Source organism: Manis javanica, chromosome 8 (genome assembly GCF_040802235.1).
Source record: "Manis javanica isolate MJ-LG chromosome 8, MJ_LKY, whole genome shotgun sequence".
NCBI classification, from domain to species: Eukaryota; Metazoa; Chordata; class Mammalia; order Pholidota; family Manidae; genus Manis; species Manis javanica.
The window spans coordinates 114,795,817-114,810,701 of NC_133163.1; the positions used below are offsets into that span (position 1 = coordinate 114,795,817).

The window sequence follows — 14,885 nt, forward strand, 5'->3', positions numbered from 1 at the left end:
TGAAAATTGACTTGGAGGACAGAGAGATAATATTTGAAAGGATGATATTTGGCATGTATTAGGAAGAGTGCTAAACTCTGAGTTGAAAGACTGACAGTCGCAGGTATATCAGAGCAGTAGACTAGTTGACAAAAGACTTGAATTCTAGTCACAGCTCTTCTGGTCATTTTGTCTCAGCCTTACCTTCTTCCATTTAATGAGGGGACTGTATTAGATAATTTCTGGGGTTCATTCTAGCTCTAATTCAGTAATTCTGTGAACTCTTTCTTCAGGTAGCAGAGCCTAATCATTACACATTCTAACTCAAATTTAAATGTAATTGATGAGTAAAAACCAGGTGTACACTTTGCTAATGTTTTTGGTCTTAGTAACTTTATTAAAATGTTACCTTCATTTCCATGTTAACTCCATTAAATAAGATAAAAGCTTTCAGACCATTTGCAAAATGACTGTCAATTTCAACAGTATGCATCAGAGCATATGTGTTACAGTATGCATCAGAGCATATGTGTTACAGTATGCATCAGAGCATATGTGTTACAGTATGCATCAGAGCATATGTGTTAAGTGGGGAGGAGCACTTGATGGGCTGCTCTGTAAACTAAATCGAGAACTGCTTGTTTTTTGGCTTTTACTATTAAAAAAAGTTTCAGCTGGCTTTTAATATGTACTTTAAAATGCATTTAGTCTGAGGGAGAGAACTTTTAAAAACTTTTTGTGTTCAATTTTTTATTACTACCTCACAGGAATCTACAAAAAGGTACAGCAATCCAATCTATTGGATAGAGCTAGTTATTCAGTAGAACCAATGATTAAATCCAAATGTATAGGTTACGTTTATACACATGATATAAATAGTACTGTGTGGCTGTTAGCATAATAATAATTAGTCTAAACATTTGAATTCAATTATTTAACATTATTAAGCATGGAACTGATAGGTCCTGGCACAGATGTCATGTATACTGGCTGTTAACCACTCTGTTGCCAGTACTAGGACTTGGTAGTGAAACAACAGGATTACTTTCCTATGTTTGAGTCAGTAGACTTAACTCTGCCCCAGACCACAAAATCTCAGAGCCTGTTAGCCACATCCCATTGAGTAAGTATACTGCTTTTGGCAGCCATTTCCCTACCAACCACCTCCAGTCTCTCAGCGTACCATATTTTAGATCTCTAGGCAAGTGGTATGGTTCCTTGTCTTACCTATAAGAAGTTGCTGACCATTGTGCTAGACTCTGCCAAAGCATTTATTTAATCATATGGCTCTAAGAATATTTTAGAATAAGGTCATGGCTTATTCTGGGAAGCCCAAGAAGCAACACTTTCTGTAGGCTCTCTCTGATGTGAAACTAACCATGGAGGATGTTAGGATCCTCAGGTACTGGTTTTGGTTTCCATTTAAGTGGATACCCAAGGAACAGTGCTTTGCGCGATCTCAGGTCCCGATGCTTTCTCTCAACCCAAGGCTCTGGGGGGTCATCTGTGGGTTAGACAATGGCTTTGGGGAGGCAGGAGCTAGAACGAGGAGGGAATCTGACAACTGTACCTACAGAACAGAGCTTCTACCTTCTTTGGGTTTTGATTGGATCTCTGCTAAGTCTTTCTAGTTTTGCAAGTCGGGAAGAAAATGTATAATCAGCACCCCACTAATGTCCAGGGCCTTCCATTTATCCCTGCCCTTTTGTAATTGCTGCATTGTAAGATCCACAAGGGCAGGGAATGTCCCATGTTCATATTTACATTCCCAGTGTCTATCCCCCCTATAACCTCATGTCAGAACAATAAGAAAGTACCAGCTAAAGGGGCTAATCCTAGGGTTCATTCTAGTTTGGTTTGTGGAGTTATAATCAAAATTACCATTTAGGCAGTGAAATTTTTTCATTAAAAATTATATAAATGCTGTATACTAATTATACAGAAATATAGTAGTATAATGAGTCCTTATGTATCCACCCATTCCCTTCTGAGAGTCTCCATCTCCTTTTGCCACATACTGAGTAAATGGGACTCTTTTGTCTTTCCTCTGGTTAGATAAATGGCTCATAGAATGTATCATTCTTGAATTTTCTGTATTGAGTGCACAGCCTGCAGCCTTTGGTTATCATTTATAGTGTTAGGTATTATTCAGAGCTTCTTAGTCATAATCTTAACACTATTATTCTCAGTAAATACCTTTTTTTAGCTTTATAACTTTTGATAGTCTTATCTTTTACTGAGATGTCAAGTTCTACCCCTTGAGAATTCTGTTAGTAAGATAATTTCTGAATGAGTCTTAATCTCTAACTAGCAAAATTATTCTTGGTTAAACATTTTATTAAATGTGAATAACTTGAGTATCATGTAAGTTTGTGAACTGACAAGTTAGAAAGTTTTTAGTTTGCTGGAAATAGGATTGTTTGCAAAACCGTTGAAAGTATGAAGGAGCAATTTTAAACATATCATTGAGTGCATTCAGTAAGCTATTCTTTAGCATCTGTATTTTATTGTAATTTAATCTTGCTGCTGCTTTACCAGTTAAGCCACAGGGTTATGTTTTAAAAGGTCCTAAAAGAGATGTACCTAGAATACTGTACTGGGTTAATAATTTCTACTAGTGGAAAGCTATTCATTGTACTTATGCAAATTAGGTGTCCCTTACACTTGCCTTTATTCCATTCCATAGAAGTACCTTTGTGCCTCTGGAGCTGAGCAGAGCTCAAACAGTTGTCTTTGAGTCCAGATCTTAGTGAAAGCAGGAAATTCTCTTTTTTGTATATACAGATGTATATGACATTTTTCAAAAGTTTTTGGACAAGAATAAGATTATGTTGTTCCCATTCATTACTTTAAAGGAAGAGACTCTGTTGTAAATGTGTTAGACTTTTTCACTTTATTTTTAAGCATCTAATTGGGATAATTTTCACTTTTCTGGCTGGCTGTAGTAACCACACAAAATGTAGGTTATTTATACCCTTAAACCTAAGGGGTAGATTATAGATACATTTTCAGTTTACAACACAGCAGTAGGCATTCTTGTTAAATTAATTTGAGAAATTCATTTTATTTTGTACATGGTATGATCCCTCTACACAGTGAACAAATATATTACAAATCTGGATTGTTTAAAAAAGTATTGCCATTTCACAGTCTTATGCTATTGTACAATAATAGTATTTTCTTTATTCATATGAATTGTATGCATATCACTTTGAATGAAAACTTAATTTCTGTAAAATAATAGAACAGCTCTTTCCAAGTTGCCAATAAAATGCACAGTGCACATGTTTAGGTTGACCGTGAACCTATTTGTGACAGTGCTAGGCAGAAGTTCCTAACAGTTGCTCTGTAAGGTTGAAATATACCAGTAATGCGTAGATACATGAAGGCAGCTGTTGTCACCATAGATTAATCACACCCTCTGCCTTTCCCTTTTCTCTATCGCCTGATTTTAGTTGTATTACGTTTCCTTAAAAATCATAGAATGTGACCTGAAGGGTTTTTAACTCCCCCTTACCTGATTATCCCCCCTTTTTTAATAAATGGGGAAAAAAGGAGCCCAGAGAGGGCAAATAACACTCAAATCTCTTGACCCAGTGCTTTAGCAATTCGACTATGCCACTTCTTGCTGACTTTTGCCCAGATGGTAGTTGGCAAAGAAGAGGTGAAACTTGGATGCTGCTTGTTTGCAGTTTGTCAGGCAGCGGTTATTACACATGGAGGGTAAGGGGAGAAGATAAACCTGGGATTGAGCTGAAGTTTCACCTTGCTGGCCCTACTTCACCATGTTTCTTGATCCTGGCTTCACAAAGATAATTGAGCATTTGCTGCCCTGAAATACTGAGGTAAGTCTCTTATCTATATCTGTTTCTACATATGAATGAGAAATACATACTTGGGTCTACAATGTAATTTTCTAGTATATTTTAATAAGGCTTTTTTGGAAAGAAAATTTGCTATTGCTGATCACTTGCTCCCATGCACACATGCAGCATTCATGTAAGTATATTTCCCTGTAACAATAAAACTGGCTTATGCCTTGAGTGAAATTGGGAGGGGGCATTTACTTGTTTATTTTCTTGATTTTGCTTCTTATCGCCCATGGGTTCTATGGCAGATATCCAATCTGTATCAAGAGCTCCAGAACTCCCGTGCTTCCTGGAACAGCTATTTCAACTTTGCCGTCACTTAGTTCCTCTTCTGTGTACCTTTCTGGAAGCATTTTTTACTGGCTAGACTTAACCAGAGAATGGAGTGGAACAGGGATGGCCATTAATTTCCTCAGTTTGCCCTTTTAGTCTTTTAATTCTTGTGAGGAGGTCATCTTTTTAGGGCTTGAGAATTGTCTCCCAGTTTACCTGTGTTCATTAGTAGCGGAAGGTATAAATAGATCTGAATACTGGGTTCTGGAGCTTTAGCTCATTGTAATACATTTTTGGCCATCTCAGTGGTCATTTTAATGTAGAAGATAGGAGTACCTTATATCCTTATATGCTGTCTATATAAAGTTCTTACATTATTACAACTGATTACAGGATAGTCTTCCATCATTTCCTTTAGTTCCATCAAAAAGCATGATGTACTTCAAGCAGTTTAAACTTTTGCAGTATCCACTTTTGTCTAATTTCCTCCATACCTTAAGGTTCCATACTATGTCAAGCTCAATATTTATAGAGAAGTGCTTCCTCTGAATCAAGGAATGCCAACCAGATAATTTTGGGAGGCTAAGTAGCCATTTTTAGGATACTTAATTCTTACCGGTCTGTGCTTGCTTAAAGCATCATCTCAGAGTTCTGTTTCACATGGAATAACTCAGGAGTGAATGGACTAAGGAGATATGACAAGGCCAGGACTGACTTGCAGTGTTCTTGAACTTTGAATTGGCAAGATTTGGTAAATCTGGCCTAGAAATCATTGTCATAGTCTGAAAGAGACAGCTGTACTTTTGAAACTTTTTTTTTCTCCTACTACCACCAGGGGCAGAAGAGAGAAAGTTAATTTGTATTTATTGAAGTCTCATTTTTTAAAAATTGAAAATGTCAGCATTAGACTATATACTAAACTCTGTGATCTTGGCTGCTGTAATTTGATGGACCAGACATATATGTACAGGTACTTCAGGATTGAAATTAGTACAGTTTGTGTCTATGTACTAATTATCTTAGGTGATAAAAAACAGATGTTGATGGTAACAGCAACCAAAAGTACATATACATTTCAGGTGCTTTAAAGTAATCCTCTCCCCTCCCCAGTCCCCTTTTCTCCTCAAACCTATTCTACATAGTTTTTAAGCATCATGTTTCAGATAATTATATATATAAATATATATATTTAGCTGATGTTGATGAGTAGCTGTACCTTAAATGTTTTAAAAGATCATATAATACAGGGCATTTGGGGTTGGGGTAAATGGGTGATAGGAGTTGCCTTTGTGAACGACCTTTTGAGCAATTACCCCAGTCCCACTTGGAAGCTCTTCTTTAGTTCCAGGTGAAAGTAATAACTAACATGCAGCTGGAGTCAGTCTGTATCATTATTTCAAGTTAAGGGATTGTCTTCTTTCAGAGAGTCAGAATATTCAGCAGAGCACATTGCAAGAGAGTAGCTTATCCCTCTTAAGACTGCTTGTCCTGGGAGGGCCCATTGGCAGGGCTCTGTCTTATTGGGAGGAGGTCATAGTGACCAGGAATATGGCTGTTCCTAGGTAGGTCGTATGGATTCTGGATATAGCTGAAGTTATGACCACGGCCTTCTTGGACCACACTGACTGTGGGCTCTAGGGAATATAGTGAAAAATGAGTTCAGAGAACAGATTAGCTTTGGTTGCCTTATTGTGGGGGGTGGGGGATTCTATTTAACTCAGTGGAGAGAGAAGCCAGGGATTTATAAATCTGTGATAACATATGAGGATTTGGATTGAGGCTTGAAAAGGGAAAACCTAAGTGGGTGTGCTGTCACAATCCCAAGCTCTGGTCAAAACCAAGAGATTTAAAATATACTAGAGGTAGGGATCTTATCATTGAGCCCAGTGACATAAATTAAACTGGGAGATAGAAGGTGGTGATTTAGAAACTTGAAATGTCCTTATTGTTTACTTTTTTGAACTATGATTTGTATTACTGATCAGTTGAAGTGTATGTGTGTGTCTCTCCACTCCCCATTTCCCACCCGTGATTCTGCTTCATGCTAGTTCTGGTGTTTTTTAAAGCAGAATTGGCATAAGAATTTGATTTCCTGCATGAGAGAGGAGGGCAGCCCTGGGAAAGACATTTCACCTTGGATTCCTTAGAAAGCAACAAAAGAAGGTTGTGTTTTCAAGATAGGGTGAGTGGAGAGGGCTTTTTTTTTTTAACTGCAGATGCTGTACTATTGCCCTGATTTCACTACATACTTATTTGAAACACCTACCAACTTCATATATATTTTTATTAGATGTCGACAAGGATGGCACATCTATGTACGGAGAGCCCCTGTGCACAGGCGACTTCATTTCTACATAGCTGCTTTCTGGAAGCTTGCAGGTGAGGATGGGTGGGTCCTTAATTGTAGCATAAGGGTTTTCACTGCTATTCAAAGAACAAGTGCTAGAACTGCACGCGGATTCTTTCATGTAATCTGCAAGGCAAGAGAGATTCCTTAGGACAAGCAAGGACATAGGACTTCATTTAAATACCAGAAGCAGACTTGAGTTTATGTGCCTTCAGGGTCCTGGAGCTGTAAAACCTTATGATAATACAAGATTTACTTATTAAACATACTGTGGAGTGCTTTCCTCTGTAGGCAGAATTCTTTTTCTAAAGAAACATGTTTTTGGAGGGATAGGAACATTTTGCTTTTAATAGGTATAGCACCAGAAAGGGATTAACTCAAAATATTCATAATAAATTTTCACATCTATTACTCAGTTTTTACAAGATTCTGCAAGGTTGTTGCTAGTTTGCATTTTATAGGATGAAGGCCCAGAGAGATTAAGTGATTTGGCTAAGGTTACATAGCTCATAAATGGCAGTGCCAAGACTTGAATCTCCATGCCTTGGGACTCCTTGGCCTGTGTGTTTTTTGTCATATCATTCTTCTTTTGAATTCGTTCTGTTGGCTAAGAAGCTTAGGATCAGAAGAAGTAGAAGTGTATTTTGGCACAGGTGTCAGCAGTTTGGCAACCTTCAGGCAGCAAACCCTGGCAGCATTCCTGCTTTCAAGACGCTCGTGATCAGAAGTGGGGCAGCCTTAAGTGTAATAGAGGTGTTCAAAGCACCTCCGTCTCAAGCTAGCCTTTGGAGAGGTCCTGATTTCTAGCAAGTCTGCAGTATGTCCTCTAGGGTCACCCTATAGTTCTCATGAATGCTAACTGAAATTTATTTTAGCAGTGTCTCTCTCTGATACTAGGAGAGCTCATGCTTCCTCTGTTGCTGCCTCTCAGTGCATTATCCCCAAGACTGCAGAGCATGTTAGGATAAAAGGATGCAAACTAGTTTATAAATAGGAAGCGAGATAAAGATCACTGTTGACTACCAAGCCCCTGCCAAATGAGGCAGGACTTGCCTAGAGAGAACAGTAGACTCTGTAATCTGGCAGCTTTCTGTGGGGCTCATCCTTCTGTGGGACTCTGCCAGCCAGGGGGTCTAGAAATACACACTGAGTTGCAGAGGGTTGATAGTCAAGGGTGATCTAAGAGGTCTGAATTTCTATATGTGGTAGCAGGTGGCGAAATTCTTGGGTGATCCTTTACCAGGACCACCACAAATTACACTGCAGGCTGCTGGTGATCTGTGCTTTCTGTCTCTTGTGAGATTAAAATATGAAAAAGTGAAAGTGATAATGTAACGAACTCAGGGGGTGATTAGATGTAACTTGGTCCATTGAGAGCAGAACACTACACACAGCTGAAGTAGTAGAGATGTGTGCTACCACAGTAGTCTTTTCTCCCATAATAGGTAAGTGGTTGGGAGGGGATTTACATTTAGTTTAGTATAGGGTTATTGGTATAACCCTATACTAAAAGCTTTAGCATTTCCTCAATCTTGTACAAAAGTAAAATGACCCATCAGTCCCTTCAAGTGTTCACACCACCCTGTGATGTGGGCAGAACAGTGTTATTCCTCTCCCCCTCCTCTCCCTTTATTGCTTATGGGAAAAACTGAAGTTTAGAATGGGGATGTAACTTCCCCAGAGTCACATTGCTCATCAGTAGCAGAGCCAAGCTTAGAGCACTTCCCATCACAACTTGGCCTACAGATAGAGATGTTGGCCTCGGTCCCATATGAGGTTGTGGCCTCTTCCTAGCATAGAATCTTAGAAAAGAGGAGAAAATATACTTGGTAGACAATGAGCAGTCCCAGCAAGGACTAGAGAGGCTGGATAGGCCAGCTGCTGGTCTGGCGCTCATGGGGAAAGGTGGCTGTGGGTCCTGGGCCATGACCTGCCCAGGGCCACATGAAGTTGCCTCTAGTGAGCACTTTGTTTCTTAGTACAAGGGAGTGGGGCTAAGTACGTCCAGGAACCCCAACATGGCCCCTTTGGAGTCTGTGAACTCACCAGCCAACGGGTAAGGCAATATGACCCAGAGCTGCTTATTTGGAAGCTAAGGACTAGTACTGATTAAAGAAGGGCTCTCTCCTGGGTGTCCCCTCTTCCCTACCCTGACACATCCTTTTATCTTGATTGGCAGCTGCCTCTGCATATTTTCTAAAACTTGAGCAATAGCAATAGCTTACTTTATGTAGCACTTATAGTTAGTCTTCATTCTGGTTAGATTATTTGAAGCTGGTTAATTTGTGAAGGATGCTGGGCAGGAAGAACTATCAATTACTACTTTAGAAATGATGAAACTAAAGCTCATAAATTCTGCTATGTTAGTAAGTACAGTTGACTCTTGAACAACATGAGTTTGAACTGTGTGGGGTCCACTTATACATGGGCTTTTTTCAATAAATATATTGGAATTTTTTTATGGAGATTGGTGACAATTTGAAAAAACATTTTCTCTTTGTTTTAAGAATACAGTATTAAAATACACTTACAAAATATGTGTTAGCCAACTTCATGTTATGGGTAAGGTATTTAGTTAGAAGAAGGCTGTCAGTTGTTTAGTTTGGGAGAATCAAAAGTTATACATGGATTTGCAACTGTGTAGGGGGTCAGTGCCCTTAGCTAACTCCTGCATTGTTCAAGAGTCAGTTGCAGTTTGAGTTAGGACATAACTCCTGTCTTCTCTGGTATTCACTCATGGTGTTTTCCCCTCACATCTTGTTACCAGTTCCCGTTCTGTATCTCTAAATGCAACTATCTGTAAGCTAGCTTCACCTTAACCCTCAACAAGGAGTACTTTTTAGGTATGGGGCCACGCCCTGCTGAGAGAAAGGCCAAGCTCTACACTTTAGTGAATATCCCATGACTGATTCAGTTAGGGCAATGGCAGAACCTTGAAGTTCTCGCTCAATGACTGAAAGAGCCTCAGACATTCCCACCAGATAAGTCTGGGCTGCTTTAAAATTTTGAGGAATACAAGGAGTTCATAAGGGGGACACGTTCCAAGACTCCCCAGATGCCTGAAATCTATTATATACTCTACTTTCCTATACATATATACCTGTGATAAAGTTTAATTTTATAAATTAGGCACAATAAGAGATTAACAATAAAACAGAAATTATACTGTAGTAAAAGTTTGTGATGTGATATCTCTCTCAAAATTACTGTACTGGTCCTTCTTTTTGTAATGATGTGAGATGATTAAAATTCCTGTGTGACAGTATGAAGTGAGGTGAATGATGTAGGCATTATGATAAAGCATTAGGCTACTATTGGGATCATCTGCTTCCAAACCATGGTTGACTGGACAGCTGAAACCGAGGAAAGCAAAACCTTGGATAAGGGGTGGGTGCTACTGTAAATTGTTTGCACCAAGGGACACACCTAAATGGTTAAAAGATAAGTTTGGTTAGGGGAGGGGATTAGTCTCAGGGAGAAGCTGTATCTTTCATAAAGGGGCCAGAAGGTGTAAGGACAAAGGATGGAGAAGTATGTGTGTGGGTGTTGAGGTAGTGGGAGGGAGGGTGTTGAATTATGGAAGCTGGAAAACTCTTCAGGTAGCTACTCTTTTCTCTAGCTGAGTCATCTACCTGTCTGCCCCCCCGGGGTGGGTAGGGGAAGGGGAAGAAGAACTAGCTGCTTAAAACACTTCCTCATCCCTTTACAGCCCCACCCCTACCACTGTGCTAGACCAAGCCCTTCAGGGCATTTGCAAAGAAAGGGGAAGCGTCAACCAAGGCTACCCAAGCTTTGGGGAGTCACTCTTCCAATGCCTGTAATAGCCTTAGGACTGAAGGCTTAGCTCTATAAAGCCTTCATATTTGTTTTCACCTAGTTCCTACCTTCCTGAAATCACACACAGCCTTATACTGTCAGAGGCAGAATGGGTCTCTGAAATGAGCTAATATAAACATCTGTTTTATAAAGGAAGCAGCAAATCCAGAGAGGGAAATGACTTTCCAAGGCCACTGTGTGAGTGGGATCCGAACTTACCCAGGACTTCAGGTTCACACTAACATCTACTTAAGGCCAGCATTTCACTGTTGGGGAAAACCCAGGCACAGAACGTCCATCTTTTGTTTCTCGGTCTACTACTGTTACTTAGAAGGCCACACTGCCTTTTCTCTTCCTGGGTCCTAGGTTAGCGTCCTTTTCTTGACAGAGAGGATGTGGGGACAGGAAATGGGAGAGCTGAGGTTCAGAAGCACACTGGCTGAAAAACATTTTCAGGGTATCAGTGGGCTCTTAACTACCTCAGAACCCAGGGTTATTGCAAGGGAGACTTGGGGATTGGATTAGCAAGGAGCATACAGGTGGGGAAAGTGGCAGTCAGTAACAGTGGGATCCAGGATTTCAGGATCAAAAAGGTGAGAGTAGTGGGGAGGATTTCTTTTAAAGCACTTGGAAATGTCTGACACAAGAAATTTGAATGTAGGCAGTTTGTTGTAGAATCATTGTGCTAAAGGGGAGAAGGTGGAGGGGAGATAGAAAGGTATTGAGAGGTAAAATGGGGTTGGCACAGCAGTGTGTGTGGTCTCACAACTTCCAGGATGACAGTGAGGGGAGGTTTTAAGTAAGTAGCAGGGCAAGAGGAAGCACTGACTGATTTACGACTTGTAGAATGTCTTAAAGAGCTTAAAGGGCCTTAGAGATGGTACCTTGTTCTAAAAGATGAAGAAACCCAGAAAATGCTGTGATCTAGTCAGCACCACACAGCAAACTAGGACTGGAATCTAAGTCTTCTACCTCCCAGGCCAGGTCTCTTTCCCAATGAGCTCAGAGAACACTTAAACTCGTTAATCTTAGTGTTTCTGATTTGGTTTAGCCCAGTAGTTTTAAGAAATAATTTCATTTCTGGTATAAACTATTTTATTAAATGTTTACTTGAGAGTTCAGCCAGTTAGTGGAGTTTATTCCATGTCTTTTATAAATATTTCTGTAAAATTTCAAACTGGCATTCCAGTTACTCTTTTTGAATTCTCTTATTGATGTGCTAGTCACTAAATCCACTGGTACATTTACCTATAGCCCTCTGTTCTCTCTCAAGTTACAGGATCATTATAGCCAGAGTGGTAAAACAAAATCTGGCCTTCCCTGCACTCAGACTTGGATAGATGATCCCACAAAATAGGAATGAATGACACTGAGGTAGAGACACTGTTTTTCTCAGCTTTCCTTCTCCTTTAAGCTTTGAGTTTGAAAGGAGCTACTCCAGTCACAGTGCCCAGGACAACAGTGCATAGGGAAGTTGTGTGCTCATTTATTGAGGTGCCTGGGCCAGTTGGAGCTTATTCCCACTTGAGTCACATATCCTCAGAGCTGCAAGGGCCCTTAGGAGATTTTTCTGCTGAATCCCCTATACCTCTTTGAGAAAGAAACTAAGGCCTCAGGTCACAGTGATAAAATAATAGGGCTGTCTTTTCTGTTTTTAGCCTCACCTACTGAAATGGTGCTTGCTTCTATTTGGATGGCCTAAGTCAAAACTCTAAATGGCCAGAATAATGCTCCCAGGGGAGTAGTGTCCTTCGGCCAGCCAGGATCCTGGGGTGACCTCCTGTCTCCAGATCATTTTCTTGTGCTGTGCACATCTGAACATGTGCTTACGGTGACTTGCACTTTGTGTTCTCTTGCCCAGAATACAGTGCTCACTACCACCACCCATCCCTCATGCACCCACCATCTAATAACTATCCCACCAAGGGCTGTAGAATTGCTCTTCTTGTTTAGGAAATATTTGTGTCCTGGGTGTAACTAAGGCTAAGTCTGAAAGAGCAGAACAGTAATCCAGGATATCTGGGTCAGTCTAGACCAATGGTTTCTAGATGTTAGTTGGGTGATACACTCAGGATACCCTAAGGTACTCATCACAAACAGATTTCAGCCTCCTACCCCACCACCCACCTCATCTACGCTTTCAGAATCTTGGGAAGATAGGGTGTGAACATCTCTGTATTATAACAAGCTTTCCAGGGGACCTTGGTGCACAGCTAGATTTATTTTAGGACATGTATTGGAATCTTTGCTGGCTATCAGTCATACTTCTTTCAGTCTGGCTGAGACTCTCTTAAATGGACTTCAGACAAAAGGAGGGCCCTGTTACATTAGCACAACCCTTTATAATATACAAAACACATTCCATCTCTGATTTTATTGAATACTTATGATAACCTTGAGACAATAGGACAGGCATAATTATCCTACCCCAACCTTGCAGATGAGGAAACTGGATGATAGCTCACAGTCTAAGGTCACAGTCAGTAAGTGAGAGTAATTAGTGACATAGTTCCAAAGCCACCTATTTCACACATTTTGTCATTTAAACATAGGGCCTAAGCCCAGGGGCAGGACCTGGCCCTTCATCTTTGCCTCACCCATAGACTTCCTAGAAGGATGATCCGACTTGCAGCTTCCATGTGCTAGAGATTTAGTACTGGCTTCCCGCTCCTGGGGGCTTCTTGAAGGTGGTACGCCATACAATATTAACGCTAGGTATCACTTTTATTCCTTGTGCCTTGGAAAGCCAGCAGGTGTACGGTGTCATTCCTTGCCAGCACAATGACAGGAGACTTCTGGGGCAGGTAAATTGGCTTTATTTCAGATTTTATAATCAATTTAACTCATACTAATTAGCTGGGTAATGACGTTCTATGTTTCCAAAGACATTTAGTTGGCATCTATAAAAAACCCAGTGTATTTGCTAAGCAGGTGCAACTGAAATTGAAATATAAATTCATTAGTTTTACAATTGGTCCTCCTAGGCAGGGCTACCCAGCAGCCCCAGGTCCTTTGGTCTTTTAACTTTTTGGGGGGTGGGGGAAGAGATGGCGCAGTGTCTCTGGTAGAATTCCTGGTCATGTCAGATCTGCACTCTGTATCTCACTAAGCCCTTTCTAATGGAGCGTCGTGATTGGGTACTCTACCTTTGAAGCCTTTGTCCATAATGTATGTGTTCTGACGTCTATCCATTCCACAGGTACCTGCATAAAAATAGCGTAAGGAAGGAAAAATATGGGGAGGGGTTAGTTCACTCACACTCCTTTTTCCCTTCTCCCTTCTCCAGAAAATAGTAGTTCTTTAGAACCAGAAAATTATTCTGGGTTCAATCTACTCTAAATCATTTAAAACATACAGGAATCCTTAAAAGGCTCGTAAGTGAGCCCCAGTGCCCCCTGCATATTCAGCACCCCTCTTCTTTAACCTTCACTCTGAGGGAAACATCTTCCAGCAGGTGATCAAAGGCAGCTCTGGTGCTACCCGCAGCCACTGCAGGTGAAGTCCCAGTTCCGAAAGTATAGGATAAGGAGTGGATTAGAACCAGTTCTTGGCTTGGAGAAGGGGTGAAGGACATTCCAAGTCGCAGTTCTGTTGGATTTTGGAACGGAGTTGAAGATGTTTTCAGCTCTCAGCTCTGGTCCTGCCTCTCCTCTCCTGGATCGAAGCTTGACAAGGCAGCCAGGGAAAGGAGGTGGACATGTGGCTGAGCTTCTTGAATTACCATCTTTACAGGGTGGCTAGTCCTTCCCATCCATAATCAGCTCTTGTAGACATTTTGCGGGGGTGGAGTTGGGCCATTTGCCCATAATTGAGAGTTACCTTTGAAAAATATTACCAGAGTTTTTCAACCCAAGGATTCTTTTCTCCTTTTTGGCTGTCAATCTTTATTCTAGGCCCCCACAATGCATGGTCCTGAGCCCCAGCCAAAGGCAGAACATAAAACTCCAGGGACCAAGCTCAGGTTCTTTTCCCAGAAAAGAAACTTGTATTTTTAGGTTGAGACAGTAAATGATTCTTGCTCAGAGTCAAAGCCATTATTATTACTATTATTATTTCCAGCTTTTAACTGAGAACACAGTACCAGACAAGGCATGCTAAGTGCTTTAATACTTGCTGACATACAGTTTGACACCATTTGATCTCCCCCATTTCTGACATTAAGGACCAACCCATTGCTTAGATATTTCCCCATACCACCTCCACCGCCCAGTTGAACTTGCAAAATTTACTCCCATCTGCCTGCCTTCCACATATTACTGAGTAATAGGGCAGAACATGCCCAAGTTTTTCTCAAGTATGCTGTTCTTGAGAAGAGGGCCTATAGGTACCTATGCCCTTCAAAAACATGACTGCAACAGTTTGTGTCCCTGGCATCAGTTTAGCATTTTATCCAGACATGGGCTTCATTTGCCTTCCCTGAAGGAGGAAGGCTAAGCTGTTAACTTGTTCCTTTTTGGGCTTTTGTTTCCTGTTCTATAAAAAAGGGGCAGTGACTTATGTGACACTACAACAGCAAATGAGAGGTTGAGTTGCAACTAGAACTCTGATCTCCCCAAATATTCTCTCCCATCAGCCACCAGCCTGCTTTTATGTAAGCCAAA

The 14,885-nt window shown here is 40.7% G+C and overlaps 1 protein-coding gene and 1 long non-coding RNA gene across 13 annotated transcripts in view; one reads left to right on the forward strand and one right to left on the reverse strand.

Moving 5' to 3' along the window:
* Positions 1-4,173: 4,173 nt before the first annotated feature.
* Positions 4,174-14,885, reverse strand: part of MEGF11 (multiple EGF like domains 11) — a 329,933-nt gene continuing 319,221 nt past the window's right edge. For 4 of the 12 annotated variants that reach the window (XM_037010030.2, XM_037010025.2, XM_037010026.2 and 1 more), the window contains 2 exons: positions 13,431-13,487; positions 5,641-6,594 (listed from right to left, as the gene is read on the reverse strand). In XM_037010030.2, the coding sequence (XP_036865925.2) occupies positions 6,371-6,594; positions 13,431-13,487 (281 nt within the window). In that variant the 3' untranslated portion in view covers positions 5,641-6,370. Of the gene's footprint in view, positions 13,488-14,885 lie in introns of all 12 variants that reach the window. The other 8 variants (XM_073212036.1, XM_037010028.2, XM_073212034.1 and 5 more) reach the window with 5 other exon arrangements.
* The window catches only part of LOC118970864 (uncharacterized), a 33,624-nt gene continuing 25,104 nt past the window's right edge, over positions 6,366-14,885 (forward strand). The window contains exon 1 of the long non-coding RNA XR_012120745.1: positions 6,366-6,500. This is a non-coding gene — a long non-coding RNA (uncharacterized lncRNA). The remainder of the gene's footprint in view (positions 6,501-14,885) is intronic.